Here is a 21,536-nt window from a genome sequence, read left to right as displayed (position 1 = left end):
TCCTGGTCAGGGCTGAGTCCCCAGTAGGGGGCGTGCAAGACGCATCCAATGGATGATGGTTCTCATCAATGCTTCTATCCCTCTCCCTCTCTCTCTCAAAAATTAATAAAAAACATTTAAAAATATATATCTGGTCTTCATTCCCATTCCTGGCACAGGAATTTAAACCACTGGAATTTCCTAGTGATAAGTGTGATAAAAATGTCTTTTGAGTAAATGAGGTGACTTGGAAAACTCCTAGGTAACCTAAGGATGGGGCTGGTTGCCAGGGAACCAACCCTGTGATTAAATGGTTGTAACTTTTCAGTACTCCCTTCACCTCCCCAGGGTAGAGGGTTTGGAGATTGGGTTCAGTAACCAATGGCCAATGATGTAACTAATGACTGTTATCAAGCCTTCATAAAATCCCAAAAGGACCAGATTTAGAGAACTTCCAAGTTGGTGAACAGATGGAGGAAGAGTGATCACCTAGAGAGCAGGCAAGCTGTGCCCCTTCCCTATACCTTGCCCCATGCATCTCTCCCATGTGGCTGTTCCTGAGCTATAACCTTTTATAATAAACTGGTAATCTAGTTAGTCAAATGTTTCTCTTAGTTCTGTGAACTGCATAAGCAAATTAATTTAACTTTAGGAAGGGGTCATGGGCACCTCCAATTACTAGTATAGCCTGTCAGAAGCACAACCTGGATGCTGGATTGGCTTCTGGTTATTTTTGGTTTTGTTTTATTGATTCTAGAGAGGAGGGGAGAGGGAGAGAAACATCAATGAGATAGAAACATTGCCTCCTGCATGCATCCTGACTGGGGATTGAACCCACAACCTGGGTATGTGTGCTGACTGGGAATCCAAACTTTTGGTGTATGACAGAATGCTCCAACCCAACTGAGCCACATGGGCCAGGGCTGGCCTCTGAAGTTTGAGGATTAGTCTTCTGGGACTGAACCCTTAATCTGTAAATGTGATGCCATCTCCAGGTAGTGTCAGAATTAGTTCCTTGGTGGTGGGGGGGAAAACACATTCCTGAATTGGTGTCAGAACTGGAGAGGCACTCATTGATAACTTATTATGCTGCTTTAAGTTGTTTAGTGTGGCAGTATACCAAATTAAATAAGAAAACACTTACGATGTTGCTTTTACATACAATTCTTACCCAATTTCCTCAGAGATCTCTTCTACCTTTCCTTTCAGCTATCTTATATAGATCTTCTACTTTTGTTTTATGACCTAGTTCAGAGGTCAGCAAATAATGCCCATCTTTTTTTTTTTTTTTTTTTTGGTATGGACTGTGAGTTTTAAATGGTTGAAACAAAAAAGAATATTTTGTCAAATGTGGAAATTATATGAAATTTGTAGCCATGGTCTGTGGCTGCTTTCTCGGCATAAAACCTTAGTTGAGTAGTTGCAACGGAAAGCTTCAAGTATTTAATATATAACCCTTTACAGAAAAATTGTGCTGACCCTGGACCAACTGACTGTTTGCATGTAGGCTATCCCTTCTTCTCCTTTTCCCAGTGAGAGATTACATTTAGATAACACATGCATGTATAGTTTTTACTGAACTACAAAATCCTCCTGTCTGGCAAGTTTCTGCTTCAGTCCTAAACAGAAGGTAGAGGTAACAAAGTACTTTGCCTAGACAAAAATCTGTCAAACTCTCAGATTCTTTCTAATGGAAACATGAAGTAACACCCTCTAATTATTTCAGTAACTAATTTTTTTCCCTTCATTATTTTTTAGAGGCACAAATGACCATTACATTGGTTGTAATGGGGCCATGATATATTAAACTTCTCCCCAAATATATAGGTTAGAAGGCTTGTATTTACTTAGTTTGAATATTGATCCATCCCTACAACAGATTTAAAAGTCAAGTAGAAATATAAGGTCCAAAACAAACTTTATTTAAATAGGGATAATAAAGATATTAATAACTCAAATACTGAATAATTAAGCTTTGGATTGACTGGAAGTCCATGATTCACCAAGACTATTTTATGGAAGCAGTATAAAACTACATTTGGTATTTTCCTCGGTATTCTTCAAGCTTGCAAAGATTCAGAACGCTTTAATGACAGCTTGTTGAACAGCAATAAGACGATGTCCTTAGAAGTCAGTCTCTCACAAAAAAGACGTTATAGCCAAGCTCTATTAAAGCCCCAGCCAGTAAGGTCCACAAAGGAATGAAGACATAGGACAGATTCATGGTAGTAAACTGTTCCAGTTTAGCACAGAGTGCAAGGCAGAAGGCTAATTTAAGTAACATTGCAATGAGGTACCAGGTTTTTTTTTTAATATTGTGTGATCCATGTCGAGGGTCAAAGCCCGACTTACATCGCCCAGCCATTTTCACAATCAGCATAACCAGAAGAATAGTATCAAATATCCAGACTGGAATAAATATAAGGAACCAGTTCCAAGGTGCCTTCTCATCCAGTTTCAACACCAACATGATCAAGAAGAGTAATGTGAAAAGCCAGGTGAGCAGTACTCTCTGAGCCAAGGACATTCTCATTTAAACACTTTAAAGAGGCTGTTGCAGCGTCGAAAAATGGGAAATACACCCTAAGAGAAGGAAAGAAAGTCAAGATGGTTTTGATACCAGAAAAAAAAAAATCACTTCCAATTCTGGTGAACAAAGCTGGATCTTTCCCACTCACAGATTTCCTAATTTTGAAAACATTCTATCATTTTTCCTTTCAAAACCTATAAAATTTGTAGCTATCTTTGACAGCATTATATATTCCTTTTAGCCCATGAGAAAATACAATAAAATATTTAGTATACCCCCTGGATATAAGCTATTCAATATGTCTCAAGAACAGTCTGTTGCTTTTCATTGCTATCACTCATGACATGATTCCTATACCTTAGGGATGTTCTTAACTTGTTCTTAACATTTGCACACCTACAAATTTTCATTCAATTTCAAGGAGTACTAAGAAAAATCATCCAAAATGAAAGCAGTGAAAAAAAAAGATGATATCAAGCTAAGAGTAAGGAGGGAATGGTTAATACAAATTAAGACATTAAGTATAATTAAGATTATAAATACATCATTGGGCTAAATAATATAGAACACATAGATAAAACTATTTTTACACAGTTTAATCTATAGGTCTTATATTTTTAAGTTAAACGTTCTCATTTAAATCCTTATAAATACCTATTTTAGTCTAATTTTTTTTTTGCTTTGGGATATAGATACTTTTTCACTACTTTTCAATAACAATCACTTAAAATTTGACATTTTGTAATTATTAGATGCTAAATTATTCAACAATTGGGGCTGTTTCTTACATCCCTATTCTGTCTTACTGGTCTATATTTGTTTTGCACTAGTACTATGACTGTTAGTGGATATGTTCTAGGATACATTCTAATATCTGGAAGGCCTAGTACCTACTCACTGTTTTCTTTTCCAGAGTACTTACTACTATTTTTAGTCCTTTCATTTTTTCACTAATTCTTAAAAGCTTAGAATTTTGATTGGGAGGCCATTAATCTATAATACTTAGATCTAAGTATTTATTTAATCTTCACATAGGTTTACAGTATGCTCTATACATATTTGAGTTTTTTATATCAGTCTTGTGACCATTTGGAAAAAAGGTAAGTAGAATGGGAAGTCAGAAGACAGACTACATACAGTGGATGAAGAGTCAACAGAAGATAATACTAGCTGACAACATTTTACTTCCCCTTGAAACATTTGGAGAAGATGAAAGGTAAGACATATGAAACTGAGATTCAAGAAGAAATTCTCAGTAAAGGAGAAATCTAAGTATGAGTATGAACTCAGGGATATAACCCACTGGGGAGTGATAGATTGAAGATGAGAGAGGATAGATACCTGATGGAAAGAGGAAAAGATCAGATGGTGGTTGTGATGGTAACAATAGCATGGGTGGTAAGAGTAAAAATGCAGAAAAACAAACAAGGAAAAGGTGAAGAAACTGGCTAGATGAATCAAATGCCCTAGACTAGTGTGTTTAGTAAATTGTATTTTAGAACTTTGATGTTTTCTGCTGTATCTCTACTACTTTAAACAGTGGGGTTTATCTCAGTAGTACTTATGAGTCACCTAATTGCCCTTGCCCTCCCTATACCCATCTGCTTGCACTCAACTTGTTTGTTTAGCTGGCAGGTGCTTCATACTGCAGTATGAAAAGCAGATGCTTTTTCTCTTCTGTGCTGGTCTCCTTTCCTGGCCAAAGGATGTCACAGTGGGATGTGGGACTGAACTTGGATGAAAAGGTGGAGGGCTATGTATTGATTGATAACTATGGATGGAGTCTATTAAGTTTGCTCAATCCCGATCTCTAATCTATCTGGCCATTTTGTGAACCTTTCAAAAGTCCCTGTTATATGTAACTTTTCCATCAGATGAGTCAAGCTTCATTTTTTTTTTTTTTCATATAGGACTGAGTAGCAACTAGTCATAAGAAGGGAACCTGCACTCAATACAGGTACTTTAAGACGGAAGGTGGAAAGGATGCAAAGTCTTGTGGCTGCAAGTTTTATAATGTGGGAGGCAACAAAGTTCTGTATGTACTTGGACTAAAATGCCCTCAACCGGGAAGCACTCTGCTGATATTTAAATGACGCTTGAAGGATTGTTTGCTGAGCTACAATGATTAATACGACCCCAATTTTATTAATTTATTCATCATTAATTTAGGCAGTCGTATTTGTATCCTATTCCTCTTCTTTCTCCTCAAAGGGAGGGGTCTGCATATTCCAAAACAAAAATTTGCTCAACTTAAATATTTACCATTTGAGGTAGGTATTTCTGGTACCTTGAAGAGAGTTAAGTATTACTAGTTCATATGCTTCCTTATCTATTAAAACTTTGTGTTGCTCCCCAATGGAAAAATAAAGAGCCCTGCCCTCGGCTCGTGTCTCGGTGTCAGTTGTGTGTGGTCTCATTTGTTGTCCATGGTGCTCCCCACACCACCCCCATTTTCCTTCTCTCGCTACTGCCATCACTCTTCCAAGTGGATTGGCCTTATGCCAAAGGCAGTTTTGCCTAATGAGCCCACAACACAGAACTCTTCTAAATAATGAGTCGCTTTCGAAAGGCCTTGCTGCTTACAGCCTTGGCCAACTTAACCATCCTTCAAAGGAACAGCGGTCTGCTTACCAACTTATCTGCTTTTCGCGCCCCCTTGTCCCTAAAACTGCAGGACGTTCCTAAATTACCCCTGTCCTCCGTCTTCCAAGGGCGGGGGGGTCACAGCCCGTGGGGCCCCATCCAGACTCTCCCCTCACCCACCCCCCATTTTGCTGTGGCCCAAGTACATTATGGAGTTGAACGCGGTTCTTGCAAGACAGGATCCACAATGCACACAGAAGCCTGGTGCCAAGCAGATTTATATGTGTTTGGGGTTGGGAGTGTGAAGGGGAGACGGTGGGGGTATGGGACGGAGGCACAGCCCACGCAGGCATCTGGAGGCCCGTGCAGGACGTCAGCGCGTCGGAGCCCCAGACTCACCTGGCTGCGCCGCTAGCCGGAGACCGAAGAGGGACGGGAAGATCAGGGAATTCGCCAGTTTGGATCCTTGGCCTATTCCACACTTTTCCCCCCATTAAATCCAGAACCCGTCACATGATAATCAAGAAAAAGATCCCAGTTCCGCTCTCCAAACGACCGCGGTAGAGGATTTCTCACTTCTAGCGCGGGGCCGCGCCCACATCCGGGGCCGGCTCTCACCGCCCCTGGGGCTCCCTATAGGTAGAGAGGACGCCAATCTGCGTTCAGCGGCCCCTTTGCCTGCGGTAATTGGACCGTTTGGCCGCCAGTGCAAACCAACCGATCTTTCCTTCTGTTCCGGTTTGCCAGAAGGGCGGCAATTAAGAAACACACCCACTTGCCCCGCCTCTCCATTACTACTGGATAGAAGAAAAGTCAGTCAAAGTGCAGCTTGGAGTGTTCGTAGTCCCATTGGACAGGTAGATGCCAATCAAACTAACCAGCGCTCGGATACGCCCCCGCGGGGGCGCTCCGCCCCTCCCGTCGCCCTCCCCGCCAGCGCGCGGAGACTGCAAGCTCCGGCGCACAATCCTGCGGGGAAAGGGGGTGGGGCGAAGGCTGTGGAGGCAGCGCGCCCGCCGGCAGCCTCCTTGTGAGCCCTCGGTCTCTCGCGGTGGCGGCGGTGCTCCCCTCGGTGTCTCCCAGCACCCCAGCTGCCTCCTAGCGGCGTGGCGCCCGCTCCTAAGGTGAGATCGGGCATCACCTTCGCGTTTGGGCAGGCACCGTGTGTAGGTCGTTGGGTTCCGACCGAATCCCGAGGATGGAGCAGAACCGGCGAGGCGAGCAGCGGGCGGGATGGAGGTGGGGGCTCCCGGGCCAACGCGTCGCCCTCTACCTCCGGTGACTTCCCCAGCGGCCGCCGGCACCTGCGCGCCGGGGCCAGCCGCGGTCTCGTGCCATCTTTGGGCGAGCGGTAGAGGCTCAGCCGCCCGCCTCCCGAGCCATCGCCGTCTTTGATCCTTGAGGGGGCCGAAGCCCAGCGCCGCCTTCCCTCCCTCCCGCGGCCTGTCTCCTTCGAGTCCTTCCCCTTGCGCGGTGCTGGGGCTGCGTCGGGTCCTGGAGGGCGTGCAGGGGCGCCGGGCGGCGGAGCCCGGGCGGGCCGGCAGGGGCCAGCTAGCGGCCGGAGAGCGGGCTTGGGAGGAGGCGGGGGCGACTCGGCGCGCGCTGGGAGCGGGCGGGAGGGAGGCTCGCTGCCCGGCGCCCACTGAGCAGGCAACAGTTTGGTTTTCTGATGCCGGCACTCACTACTGAGGGTGCTGGAGTGCTTCGCACCGGCCTTCGGGGATGTTTCCTGCCGGGGAACGGTTCGGCGGTCCATCCGCGCCTTCACCTTTTCTTCTTCTTCTCTGCCTGCTGCTGACAGTCAGTGTTCTGCTATTGTCCGGCCAGGTCGTGGCTTTTCCAACTCAGAACCTCCTGTATCATTTCGGGGTTCATTCTGCCACTGACCTATCACCCATTTTATTTTTAGCCTGGCAAGAAAAAAAAAAAAAAGGAACTGCTTGATATCAACGTATACTGAGTAGGGAAGTACAGAATGTGGAACAATTTATTAAGTGTCTGCGTAGCAAGTAGTAGTTTTTAAATTCATTGTGAATGTATTAAATATTTTGTAATTTACACTTGATCCTTTTGTTAATGGTATATCATGCTTACTTTGAAAAAAATTTTTTTGGGGGGGGGTTACTTGTGATACTTTGATTTTATAGTTTTTGCTTAGCTTTAGCCCACTAGATGTCTTGAGATTTTTCTTCCCCCCCCCGCCCCCTCCCCTCTGATACTTTAACTATAGCCTTAGTATTTGCTCTTGCTTTTAGGGATTATGTATTTTTTTTAAATTTGTTTTCTCCCAAACTGGACTTGCTCATAACATTTTTTTAAGTTGGAAGGGGGAATTCTGAGAATTTGGAAACTATGTACTTTAGCCTAGGGAGCCTTAAAATAGCATAACCATTTGAAACAATAACTTTTTGGAGTAAGGGTTGCTAAGAGAAGGAAATGGGTATCCACTGTTAGTTGTAGTGGCTCAGTGTCTCTATTCTGAAGGAATGTGAGTTTTGGGGAGAGTGAGCCATGCCTGAGACCAGACACGAGCTGGTTACAGGAAAATTTCTTGCTGGGGAAATAGCCTGCCTCCCAAACAGGTTAGCTGTCAGCATGCATCAGATAGTATAGATAGGTGTTAGTAAGGTGGGAGTCTCCGTGTTCTCATTTTCACCACTTTCTGCTAGGGCATAAAAATGTGGTAAGCAAATTAACTCTAGTGTACAATGGCAGCACTCCTGCATAGCCAAGCCTCCAAGAGCAAACCTTAGTCCAAACTGACGCTGGACAGAGTCCTAAAATCAAGTAGATGGCCTAAGCCAGTGGTCGGCAAACTCATTAGTCAACAGAGCCAAATATCAACAGTACAACGATTGAAATTTCTTTTGAGAGCCAAATTTTTTAAACTTAAACTTCTTCTAACACCACTTCTTCAAAATAGACTCGCCCAGGCCGTGGTATTTTGTGGAAGAGTCACACTCAAGGGGGCCAAAGAGCCGCATGTGGCTCGCGAGCCGCAGTTTGCCGACCACGGGCCTAAGCAATTTTAAAACCATGAACCTTTTTGGCTAATCCATTTCATGCAAAATTGCAAAGAAGTTGTGATAAAAAAACTTTACTAGACTGAGGCTAATAAAATTCAGGGTGGCATGCCAAAAAAATGGGGATCAAAAAGTAGTTGGATTGCTTATATATTATCTCACTTAATCCTATAATCCTATGTTGTAAGTTCTGCATTACTGCCTTTTTATAAATGAATTGACCAAAACTTAGATTAACTTACTTGTTCAAGATTTCTCAGCTAATAAGTTGGTGGAGGTGTGAGTCACATCCAAGCAATCTGCTTACCAAGCCTACGTGGTGGTGATGTTTTACCGCCACAGTAAACGTGGCTTCTCAGAGACTCAGTAGAAGGAGACTAGTGGCAAATAATGCTACACACCATAAACTGAATAAGGGTATTGTAGATATCCATTAATACTTTAAGATCATTGTATAATAGGCACTGTTGAGTGTTGCTGGGGATATAAGGATAGAGTCACCTTCCCTGTCTTTGAGGAATTTTGTTTAGTGGGAGAGATAGATATTTGAACAAATGGTGATGATATATACTGTAAGAAAGTGCTGTAAAGCCTGGTTTCGTGGAAAGAGAATGCAGTTAAAGTTGAGGCAGATCAGCATTTGAATTCCTATTTGGCTTTGTGACCCTAAACATGATACCAAACCTTTTTTACCTTCAGTTTCCTTATCTGTTAAGTGGAGATGATAATACTTCAAAGGGGAGTATTGAGCATTAAACAAAATATGTAAAGTACTGGCACATTAGTAAGCCCTGAATAAAGAAGAATGAACCAATAATTTTAAGAGACAGAGTAGAAGAGGAGGTGTTGGGGTTTAGCAGGGAGCTATCACTGGAGCCTTAAAGGGTGCGTGGTAGTTTCCACTGGTAGAAAAGGAGGGCATTTTACACGGAACTGAACAGGAATATGGATAGTTGAAGGAATGGCAAGCAATTGTGGCTTTGTATGAAAACTATTTGTGGCCCTGGCTGGGTGGCTCAGTTGGTCCAGTGCACCAAAAAGTTGTGGGTTTGATCCTCGGGGTCGGGGCATGTTTCGGAGGCAACCAATAGATGTTTCTCATGTCCATTGTTTTTTCTCTCAAATTTTTATTTTTTTAATATTTTAAAATGGATTTTTAGGGAGAGAGAAACATCAATATGAAAGCGAAACATCCATTGGCTGCCTCCTGCACACCCCCTACCAGGGATGCAATCTGAAACCCGGGCATGTGCCCTGACTGAAAATCAAACCAGCAATCTTTCCATGCATGGATATCACCCAACCAAGCCACACTGGCCAGGGCAAATTTTTATTTTTTTCATTTGCACCCGAGGATATGCTTTTTCATTGAATTTCTTTAGATAGAGGGGGAGGGAGAAACATCAATCAGTTACCTCCCATATATGCCCCGACTGGAGATCAAACCTATAACCTAGGTATGTGCCCTGATCAGGAATTGAACCCACAACCTTTTGGTGCATTCCAACCAACTGAGCCAGCTGGTCAGTTGGATATTCAGTTTTCCCAGCACCACTAGTTGATGAGACTGTCCTTTTCCAATTGAGTGATTTTGGCATTCTCCCCTCTTTCTTAAATCAATAAAACCATATCTTCAGGTGAGGAATTAAAAAAACCACAAAACTATTTGTGAAGGCCTAATTTAAATCGTAATTGTATATAAATGTGGCTGGGAAAAGTGATTACTACCCAATTTTGCTAATTGGAATCGCATATATAGATACTAAAATTATAGGAAAACCTCAACAGATTGTGCAGTGTTATATTTTTATTTAAGATTTACCTATAATATTTCTTTTCCCCAGTGTCAATTAAAACGTCCATTTCCTTTTTTTCTTAATTTATTGATTTGAGAGAAAGAGGGAGATCAATCTGTTCCACTTATTTATGCATTCATTGGTTGATTCTTGTATGTGCCCTAACTCGGGATCAAACCCACAACCTTGGTGTATCAGGACGATGCTCTAACCAGCTGAGCTATCCGGGCAAGGAAAACTTCATTTTCAAACCTGTCCATCTAAGCAACTATTTCATTATCTTATTGTGATATTTCATTCTAAGCTGTTAAAGAAGACTAATACTACTGGAGGCATTTCACTTAATTTGTGGAATGTATTTTGGGATTATTTTAAATAGAAGAAGAATCTTAAAATGACTGTTGTCTTCCTTTAACCCCTTTACCTAGGGCTGTAGCCACATAGAATCAATGTTGCAAAGTACCCTTTGCATATATGTTGACTGTCTTTTCTAAATCCAAACTTCAGATGTGACAGTAGGACAGAATGTTTTAAATTGGGGCTGTCCTTGAAAATGCAAGAAAAAGTCCCATGCTTCAGGATAGCACAGAACCATAAATACATTCAATTTATAAATGTGATTCACTTGATGACCAGAATCATGACTTAAGTTGAAAATGTTAAATAACATTTAGGAAAGCTGCATTTTTAGTCCAGCTTGTTAGTCTCATACAAATTGCTAAAATGACACAAAATATGTAGGTGAGTTTTCAGATAAGAAAAACCAACTGCTTCCTAGAACAGGTAGTTTTAGAGCACTAGGAAGGAAAATATACTGGACCTTATTTTGAATAGTGAACGGGAACTGGGACAGGAAATGGCTGTGGCTGAACCACTACCTGATAATAATCATAACATGATTAATTTTGACATTTAATGAGAGGAAGTAAAAGAGGGAAAAGTGCACTATATGCAGCTTTCCAGTTTCAGAAACAGTAGGGGAAAGGAGCCGTTAAAAGTATATTTACAGCCCTAGCTGGTTTGGCTCAGTGGATAGACCATTGTCCTGTGGGCTGAAGGGTCCCGGGTTTGATTCTGGTCAAGGGCACGTGCCCGGGTTACCGGCTCGATCCCAGTGGGGGGCATGCAGGAGGCAGCTGATCAATGATTCTCTCTCATCATTGATGTTTCTATCTCTCTCTCCCTTCCTCTCTGAAATCAATAATAAATATATATATGTGTGTATACACACACACATATATATTTATATATATAAAAGTATATCTACAGAAATGTTGAAGATCCTGGTTCATGGCCAATGCTCAACCACTGAGCTACACTGGCTGGACAGGTCTTTAATCCATTTTGAGTTATTTGTATAAGGTATAAAAGAAAAGGATGCACCTTTATTCTTTTGCATGTGGATATCCAGTTTTCCCAGCACCACTAGTTGATGAGACTGTCCTTTCCCAATTGAATGGTTTTGGCATTCTTGTCAAAGATCATTTGACCATAGATGTAAGGTTTATTTCTGGTCTCTATTTTATTTTATCAATGTATTTGCCTTTATGCCAGTACTACACTATTGTGATTACTATAGCTTTATAATATGTTTTGAAATCAGAAAATGTGAGTCCTCCAACTTTGTTCTTTTTCAAAATTATTTTGGCTATTTGGGGTCCCTTGAGATTCCATATAAGTTTTAGGATAGGTTTTTTATTTCTGGAAAGGAAAAAAAAAAGCCATTGGAATTTTGATGGGGATTGCATTGAATCTCTTTAGGTATATGGACATTAAATAATATTAATGTAGTAATAATATAATATAAAAATTGTGAACAGAAGCTTTCTTTTCATTTATTTTGTCTCCTTAATTTCTTTCAGCAATGTTTTGTATGTAACAGGTGTTTTTATGTCCTTGCTTACTAATCCTAACACCTTTGTCATTTCTGAGTTCACTTCAAGTAACTGATTTTTCTCCTTATGAATCATATTTTCCTGTTTGTTTGTGTTGTTTTTTTTTGGTTTTTTTTTTTTTTTGCATGCCTACTGATTTTTGTTTGGATACCAGACATTGTGAATTTTGTTGTTTGGAGCTGCTTTTTGTATTCTTTTAAATGTTTGAGCTTTGTTCTGGGACATAGTTGAGTTTCTTAGAAACAATTTAACCCTCCCCAGTTTGCTTTTTAAGTTTTGTTAGGTGAGACCTAACAAATCAATACAAGACTAATTTGGCTTTACTACTGGGGCAGTACCACTCAGAATATTTTAGCTACTGCCCATTATTATAGGATTTCTCTACTCTGGCTGTGAACTCTTACCATTTCTCTGTGAACTTGGGTTAATTGTCCTACCTGCTTTTTTCGGGTGGTTCTATCCCTGGCTGAGTGGGTTTTCCTACATACACATGCAGATCAATACTCAGATGAAGACTTAGGGGTTCCTCTGCAGAGTTCCAGACTCTCTTTATGCTACTTTCTGTTCTCTGGTACTTTGCCCTAGGAACTTTGGCTGCCTTAGTTTCCCTAAACAATCAAATTTGTCTGCTCAACTTGGGCTTCTCAAGCAGACTCTGGTTTTCCCCTCCTAGCATTGTGTCATGGAAACTGTACATGCAGTACTCTTGGGAAGTCACAGGGCACACTTGTTTTTGTTTCCTCTTTTCAGAGATTACTGTTTTTCGTTGTCTGTTGCCAGATGTCTTAAAACATTTCACAGATTTTATCCATTATTTTAGTTTTTAAGGTGGGAGGATGAAAGGGGTCCCTGATACTTTATGATGGCTAGAAGTGGAAGATCTTGTATATTAAGTTTTAAAATGATAATTTAAATAGAAAACACACAAAGTAGTATTTTTAGTGTATTTTTAAATACCAAGCTTAAAAAAAACTTTAAAAAATATTTTTATTGATTTCAGAGAGGAAGGGAGAGGAGAGAGAGAGAGAATCATCAATGATGAGAGAGAATCACTGATCGGCTGCCTCCTGGGGATTGAGCCTGCAATTGGGCATGTGCCCTGACTGGGAATCAAACTGTGACCTCCTGGTTCATAGGTAGATATTCAACCACTGAGCCACACCAGCTGGGCAAATACCAACTTTTTAGAATGTATACCTTTGGCCCTAGCCGGTTTGGCTCAGTGGATAGAGCATCGGCCTGTGAACTAAAGGGTCCCAGTTTCGATTCCGGTCAAAGGCACATCCCCTGGTTGCAGGCTTGATCCCCAGTAGGGGTAATGCAGGAGGGAGCTGATCAATGATTCTCATTGATGTTTCTATCTCTCTCCCTCTCTCTACCTCTCTGAAATCAATAAAAATATATATTTTTAAAAAGAATGTATACCTTTGCATAGTCATAACCAAAATATTCTATATAGTTTGATTGGATGAATGTGATTGTTTGTCTTCCTGGACATTCCTCTTTCCCTTGAAACAAATGTAGGAATGTATGAGGAGTTAAAAGGTAAGCAACTAATTGCATTTGCTTTTTTTTTATTATTATTTCAGAGAGAAAGGGAGAGGGGGAGAGAGAGAGAGAAACATCAGTAATGAGAGTGAATCATTGATTGGCTGCCTCCTGGATGCCCCCCACTGGGGATCGAGTCAGCAATCCAGGCATGTGCTCTTGACCGGAATCGAACCTGGGATCCTTTAGTCCACAGGCCAACGCTCTATCCATTGAGCCAACCTGGCTAGGGCGCATTTTCTTCTTTTAAAAACAAACTAGAGGCCCGGTACACAAAAATTCGTGTACTTGCGAGGGGTGGGGGGGTCCCTCAGCCCAGCCTGCACCTTCTTGCAGTCCGGGAGCCCTCAGCGGGTGTCCAGCTGATGGCTTAGGCCTGCAGGGAGTGGGCCTAAGCCGCAGTCTAGCCTCCCTCTGCGGGAGGCGACCCCGGCAGGCTGATCTGGGGACTGCGAGTGGCCAACCCTGCCTGAATCGCCCCGCCACTAGTCACCACCACCCCCTCCCCATCACCATCCCCTCCCTCTGCCCTCTGGCATGCACTTAGGCTGGCCTGGTGCCACCTGCTCGCCAGCCCCACCCCTTGCCTAATGGTCATTCCGCCCTTTGGTCGATTTGCATATTATGCTTTTATTATATAGAACTTTTCAACAATGGAAAGAGTGAGTTTGAAAAACATGACTAGATTATTACTTGGGGAAATTAATAAAAAGTGTTTATTTCTCTAAGAGTGTTGTAATTCGTTTTTTATCATCATGGGAAAATATTGCAACAGTGACTAAAAATACTGCTGTGATCACTAAACAGCACTTCAGCACTATTCTTGGGCAGTATTTTAAACAGAAAATAAGCAAAAAACAAAAGCATCACTAAGCAGACCACAAAAAGAACACTTGTTTACAGTTTGAGAATTGTTTAAAAAAGACAATGCATCACCTTGTTCGACCTTAGTGGAAACATGTACATTAGGCAACTCACATTTTGATACTCTGTGCATGTCTGCAAATAATCAGGAAAGTACTGTATTTATTTCAAGCTTACAAGTAAAGTTTTGCTAGTAGCAGATTTACAAATAACAGTCTGCAAATAATGAAAGTGGACTATTTTAGTTAAGAGGTCCAATATGTTAAATGAATATTTTGGAATATATTCACATAATTGAATCATATTTATAATATTAGGATTCCATTTTACTGAAGCTATAACTATTTGGAAATTGAAGACTAAAACTTGTTTCACATTGTAATCTTTAACAAAGTTCTACAGATACATGTTTTTGTTTTAGATATGTTTTTATTGATTTCAGAGAGGAAGGGAGAGGGAGAGACAGAAACATCAGTGATGAGAGAGAATCATTGATTGGCTGCCTCCTTCATGTACCCCACTGGGGATCAAGCTCGCAACCCTGCATGTGCCCTTGACTGGAATCGAACCCAGGACCCTTCAGCCCCCAGGCCAATTCTCCATCCACTGAGCCAAACCACCTAGGGCTACAGATACGTGTTTTAAGAGTACAATTCTGGTACCAATTCCAACCATTGGTACCAAAACCAAGCAAGTCTCCAACACCAGCTGGGTGTCTCTCTTCTGACACATCACATCACACAGGTTCAGGGCTTAGTCCCACAAGATTGCCCCTTACCCCCTTCAAATGCCAATTCTGTCGATTAGAAGTTCCCACAACTCCCTGCTTGGGTTCCATTAAAATCTAGAGCAACTCACAGAACTCAGAGAAACATTTTACGTACTTAGTAGATTACCAGTTTATTACAAAAGGATACAACTCAGGAACAGTCAGATGGGAAGAGATACATAGGGCAAGGTATGTGGGAAGGGTGAAGCTTCCATGCTGCTATCCTGGAATCATTCCCCAACCCAGAAACTCCAGACCTTGTCCTTTTGGGTTTTTATGTATGCCTTTCCTGTAGTTTCAATTGCACTTTGTAAGGGAGTGAAGTTAGATGCCTGTGTTTTAGTCTAACTTTTTTTTCCTGGTAGTTTGAAATATTTAAATTATAAATTAGTCTTTAAGTAATTAAATAATTTGAACACCCTTGCTTGGATGTTCTCACAATTTAATTTCCTGTAACTTGTCAAATAGGTTAGGACAGGGAGAAAGTTATTTTCAATAGAGGAAATATCACCAGGACTAGAGAGCAAGCATGAAAGTATATGGTATATTTAGGATTATTGGATATGTAAATGAATGGCAGATTGGAGAGGGTAGGTATGAGGTCATGTGTGGAAGGCAGAGATGATGGACTCTACTGATTGTAAAAGAAATCTATGGTCAGGTTGTAAAAGAAGGTTTTTTTGTATACTGTGCTGATTAAACTCTTTTCTTAGGCAGTGGGAAATAAGAGATTTTTGAGGAGAGAAACATGACGAAGTCAGTATTTTAGGAAGGTAAAATGGTGAAAGTAAAGAAATGATTAGAGACTACTAAGGGTAGTCCTGGTAATAGATGATATGGTCTTGTACTAAATCTGTGGTAGTTGTTTTTGGTAGTATGACAAATAGACTATATTAATTTATTCCTTTTATTTGCTGAGTGGTTCCTCTTTGCCAGGTATAGAATTGGTGGTGGCGGGAAAGGGAAAGAGATAAGATAGATTCTGGGATTCATAACTTAAGTAGCAAATTGAGTAATTAGTAAAAGAGTAGTTTTGAGGAGGGAAAATGAATCTAATTTTATTTTTCCTTGAACATAGTTATAACAGTTTCACAGAAAAGCTTTATCTATGGCCCTATATATTCTGTTTAGTATCTTGAATTTTTGAAAAGAATTGAAACTGGTTGTCTCCCATCTGTTAGAAATAACAGAAGTAAAAGTGCAACTCTTGGTACTTAAAAGAATGCATTTGCTACTTATAAAATAAATGGTAAAAAACATAAATGTAGGGATTTATAAATGAAAATGAAGTAGGATCACAGAATTTTCCTTCACTAAAACCATCTGAAAGAAGGAAAAGTAGGTGTCAGAAGAGAGAGCAAAAAATGGAATAGCAGTGGACAAAAAAGAGACATGTACAAACTGTATGCCAAATACTTCAAAAAGTGGAGGCCAAGGAAAGAATGAGTAGATACAGGATGTACATGACAAGGCTTGTCATTCTAGCCCCACATCTCAGAAGCCAGATTAAGGAAAGATTAGGCCTACAAAACATAAGCTCTCCCTTATCTCATATTCTGCATCTCCAGGTTATAGAAAAAGATGCGTGCGTGTGTGTGTGTGTGTGTGTGTGTGTGTGTGTGTATGTGTGTGTATGTGTGTGTATGTGTGTGTGTGTGTGTGTGCATGTGCACATGTATGCACAGAAATAAAAATGGCCCCAGCTAATGTGAGAAGGGTGTTGAGGTTGTCAGGAAGAATATTTGGATATCAGAGTAAGTAGGAGCTCAGTTCAGCACTTCCCATGTTAAACATGATCAAGACTTAAAAAAAAAAAAAAAAAGCATGGCAACTTTTACAAATATGCTACAGGGGAAAAAAATGACAAAGTGACCATGAAAAGACTATCCCCTGGAATAGAGACTCCAACAAAATAACAGAAATAGTATTCAGAAATATAGTACAGACATAAGTTTCTGAAATAAAAAGGTACACTTGCTGTTTGAAAGGCACTAAATACCAGGGGGGGAAGGGAGACTGTGAAATGATTAAAATGGACTATATTCTAGTAGTTACTAATTTAAAAACTAAGGGAGAATTATTTTGGAATCCTGGCCCAAAAGAGAACGTGACCTATAGAAGTGGCGGGGTGAAGAGGGGTGGTAATCTAGCCAGCTGCAAACTTCTTATGGTCAATTCCAGAAGACAGTAGAACAATGCTTACAAAATTTTGATGGAAAAAAAGCATGAACCAAAAGTATTACATGTGGAGGATATCAATGTAAGAATGTCCATACCTATAAAAAATTTATTTGAGCTAAACTGAGGACATGCCAGGAAGCAAGATCTCAAAGGACTGAAAAATGCTCCAGAGAATGCAGTTTTGTAGTTCTTTTTATGCATTTGGAATCAGGAGAGATTAAGGAAGGTTACATGAAATCCCTTGGTGGTAGATTAAAGAGGCAGGAGAAGGCAAAGTAGGGAAGTCTCTATGACTGGATAAAAACTAAAATGAAGAGATACATCTTTTACATTGGTGGGTACAAGATATTTAACATTTACAGTAAATAGGGATGGTGAGTAGGCAACAAGATCATGCGTTCCCATGAGAGTGGTTATGACTCACCTCTAAAGGGGTAGGAAAAAGAACTTACTCTTACATTTCAAAGGTGTGTTATATAAGATTCATAAGAACAATGGACAGGACTTGCGTAAGGCAAAGATTGAGCTTTTCACTAAGAAAATTATAGGCCTAGTGCGTGACTGCCCACCATGACCTACCCAGTTAGGAATATATGATCAGATCATTCTCCAAGTTTACTTTTTGGTTACTGAGCTTGTCAGGCCTGACATGTAGCCCCTGAACTTGTCAGATTTGCTACATAGCTCTTTTCACAGGGATGAAGAAACTTTCCTCTACCTTTAAGATTCTTTCAGGAGCTAATAAATAAACCTGAGACAGATCAACAAGAGAATATGACCAAATTTAATTATATGCATATGTATGGGAACCCGGAATACATGAGAAGAGTCAAGAGACCCCACATTCATGAGAGATTCAAAGACAGAAAGGGAAAAATGTGGTATATATGACATTCTGAGCTAAGGATCACCTTGGGACTTCAGAGGGGAGGAAGGTCATTGCAGGAATGTGAGAAGAACAGTTGTTCAGTAGTGAAAAGTTTGCACTGCCATATAAATAGGTCATATTCTTCTAGGTAGTTAAGAAGAGGCAAAGGTGTTTCTCTTGAGCCCACAGGGTCATGGTTGCCTTTAGCTCAAAAACAGTCTGCATACCATAGAGGCACATTTTGGAGGGATCACTGGTTCTGAACTCCTACATAAACCCCAGCAGTCTCCGTTAGACTTGGTTTGGCTGTTAATAACAAAGACTAAAACTAGAAAGATTTATAGACTTTGATATGAGAAGTAATGAGGTAGGCAGACCAGAACTAGCAGGGTGAATTCACCTGGCTTCTGTTCTCAGTGTCACTGTCCATGGTAGTTACCTGAGCTTCAACCATTAAAATAGCATTCCAGGGAGCAGAAAATGGGAAGGTTGGGAAGAACAAAAGGGATTTCTCTAACTGAATCAGATTTCTTAAAAGGGCCTTACTAGAAGTTCCATCTAATGCTTGTTTGTGTCTGGACCAGAATATAGTTACAGCCACTCTTAGATACAAGAAAGGATGGGAAAAGTCTTTCTTTTGGGCAGAAATTTTTGCAAAAGGAAGAGGACCATAGAATAAGGGGAATCAAATAGCAATCTATGGTAATTTTTTTACACGTCTTCTTCTTTATCAGCCACTTCTTCTCATTCCACTCTGACTTCCTTCTCTACTCCATTGAAATTATTCCTGCCAGAGTCATTTCTAAACCTTTATTTTGTTAAATCCGGTAATCTCTTAGCAGTTTACTTAATCCTTTGTGAAAGATTCTTCTCTCTTGGTTTCTGTGACATTACATCACCATTCTTTCTACTTATTTTCTGTTCTTGGCCTTTCTTACTCCACTTCCTCTGAATAGTAGTAGTCTTGGGACTGGACCCTTTTTTCTTTAATTATACTCTTCTTAGGTGATATGAGTCAGTCACATGATTTTATTGAAATGATCTGTGAAAGTCACACATCTTAAATAAATATTCAGTTGTGACAAATGCATATACGTGCGTAAACATCTTTATCTTTATTTTCAGCTTCAGACTCATGTATCTAAATACTGTTTGACTTCTTTATTTTTATGTTTAGTAGGTATGCTCAATGGGCATAAGACTTTCTTAACTAGCCTTACCACTTCCACTTTGAACTCTTTGGTCCAGTCTATTCTCTGCACAGCTTTCAGAGTGGTTTTTGCAAATCAGATCATCACTGCTTTACTGGAATCTCTGTAGTGAGTTCCTATCTTTATGATAAGATTGTTTGCTATGGCTCATAAGGGACTTTTTTGACCATCCTTTCCAAAAGTCCCTACCCCACCCCAATCACATCTTTCTGTTTATTTCCTTCATGGCATTGAAAATTATCTTACTTGATATTCATTTTCTATATTCTCTCTTACAATGTAAGTTTCATCAGGGCAGGGACTTTGATTCTTGTTCATTGTTGTATCTTCAGTGCCTAGAACAGTACAATATTAGTAAGTGTTCATAAATAAATATTTTTATTACGTGATCAGATACTGGATGAATAAAGGCCACATCTGACAAATCCACTGCCAATGTCACACTCGATGGGCAAAAACTAAAAGCGTTATAGCACTCCCTACTAGCCTTTGAATCATATTTATATTCTACCCTTCAGACTTGTATTTAGACCCTCTAAAGATTTCTCATCCTGTTCTGTGTTCCCATTACACTTAGATCGGGAACAAGATCACTTTCACCACTCTTATTCAACATAGTACTGGAAGTTTTAGTCACAGCAGTCAGCCAAGAAGAAGAAATAAAAGGCATCCAAATTGGAAAGGAAGAAGTAGAATTGTCATTATTTGCAGATGACATGATACTGTATATAGAGAACCCTAAACATTCCAGCATAAAACTACTAGAAGTGATAAATGAATTCACTAAAGTAGCAGGATATAAATTAAGTATCCAGAATTCAGTTGCAGTTTTATACATCAATAATGAACTATCAGAAAGGAAAACTAAGAAACAATCCCATTGACAATTGCTTAAAAAAACAACAACCCCAAAACCTAGGCATAAATTTAACCAAAGATGTAAAGATCTGTACACAGAAAATTATAAAATACTGAGAAAGATATTGAAGGAGATACAAGTAGCTGGAAGCATATACTGTGTACATAGATAGGAAGAATTAACATAATTAAAATGTCCATACTACCCAAAGCTATCTATAAATTAATGCAATTGCTATCAAGATACCAATAGTGTATTTCAAAAAACTAGAACAAATATTCCAAAAATTTATATGAACCACAAAACAGCCCGAATAGCCACAGCAATATTGAGAAAAAACAAAGTTGGAGGAATCACACTGCCTGATATGAAACTATACTATAAGGCCATGGTAATCAAAACAGCATAGTACTGGAATAAAAACAGACATATAGATCAATGGAACAAAATAGAGAGCCTAGAAATAAACCATGCCTTTATGGTCAATTAATATTTGAACAAGGAGATAAAAACATACAATGGGGTAAATGGTGTTGGGAAAATTCGACAGATATGTGCAAAAAAATGAAGCTAGACCACCTTATACATAAACAAGAATAAACTCTAAATGGATTAAAGACTTAAATGTTAAACTCAAAACCATAGATTTCCTAGAAGAAAACATAGGCAGTAAAATCTAGGATATTTCTCGTAACAATATACTTTCTGATATATCTCCTCAGACAAGGGAAACAAAATTAAAAATAAATGGGACTACATCAAACTAAAAAGCTTTGAACAGCAAAGGAAACCACCAACAAAATAAAAAGACAACCCACTGAATGGGAAAACATTTGCCAGTGATACATCTGATAAGGGGTTAATATCCAGAATTTATAAAGAATTTATAAAATTCAATACCAAAAATCAAACACTCCAATTAAAAATGGGCAATGGACCTGAATAGACACTTCTCCAAAGAGGACATACAGATGGCCAATAGGCATATGAAAAGATGTTCAGCGTCACTAATCATCAGAGAAATGCAAATTAAAACTACAATGAGATATCACCTCACACCTGTCAGAATGGCCATCATCTTTAAATCAACAAGAAGTGTTGACAAGAATGTGGGGGAAAAGGGTATTCTAGTGCACCCTAGAATACCCTTTTGGTGTGAATACCGATTGGTGCAGCCACTGTAGAAAGCAGTGTGGAGTTACCTCAAAAAATTAAAAATGGCCCTAACCGGTTTGGCTCAATCGATAGAGCGTCGGCCTGCGGACTCAAGGGTCCCAGGTTCGATTCCAGTCAAGGGCATGTACCTTGGTTGCGGGCACATCCCCAGTAGGGGGTGTGCAGGAGGCAGCTGATTGATGTTTCTAACTCTCCCTCTCCCTTCCTCTCTGTAAAAAATCAATAAAATATATTTTAAAAAATTAAAAATGGGA

At 40.1% G+C, this 21,536-nt stretch overlaps 2 protein-coding genes across 4 annotated transcripts in view; one reads left to right on the top strand and one right to left on the bottom strand.

Moving 5' to 3' along the window:
- Positions 1–1,880: 1,880 nt before the first annotated feature.
- Positions 1,881–5,712, bottom strand: TMEM60 (transmembrane protein 60). Its single transcript, XM_008149696.3, has 2 exons — positions 5,492–5,712; positions 1,881–2,562 (listed from the first exon to the last, which is right to left on the bottom strand). The coding sequence occupies exon 2, from the start codon at positions 2,510–2,512 to the stop codon at positions 2,111–2,113; it is 402 nt and encodes a 133-aa protein (XP_008147918.1). The 5' UTR covers positions 2,513–2,562; positions 5,492–5,712; the 3' UTR covers positions 1,881–2,110.
- Positions 5,713–6,045: 333 nt separating this feature from the next.
- Positions 6,046–21,536, top strand: part of PHTF2 (putative homeodomain transcription factor 2) — a 91,627-nt gene continuing 76,136 nt past the window's right edge. For all 3 annotated transcript variants that reach the window (XM_008149684.3, XM_054725979.1, XM_054725981.1), the window contains exon 1: positions 6,046–6,216. The gene's annotated coding sequence lies outside the window, so the exon portion shown is untranslated. The remainder of the gene's footprint in view (positions 6,217–21,536) is intronic.

Source organism: Eptesicus fuscus, chromosome 14 (genome assembly GCF_027574615.1).
Source record: "Eptesicus fuscus isolate TK198812 chromosome 14, DD_ASM_mEF_20220401, whole genome shotgun sequence".
Classification (NCBI taxonomy): Eukaryota; Metazoa; Chordata; class Mammalia; order Chiroptera; family Vespertilionidae; genus Eptesicus; species Eptesicus fuscus.
This window is presented reverse-complemented; position numbering and strand designations above follow the sequence as displayed.

Bases quoted from the DNA above. Each gene is read 5' to 3' on its own strand.
- TMEM60 (XM_008149696.3), bottom strand. From the start codon at position 2,512: ATGAGAATGTCCTTGGCTCAGAGAGTACTGCTCACCTGGCTTTTCACA.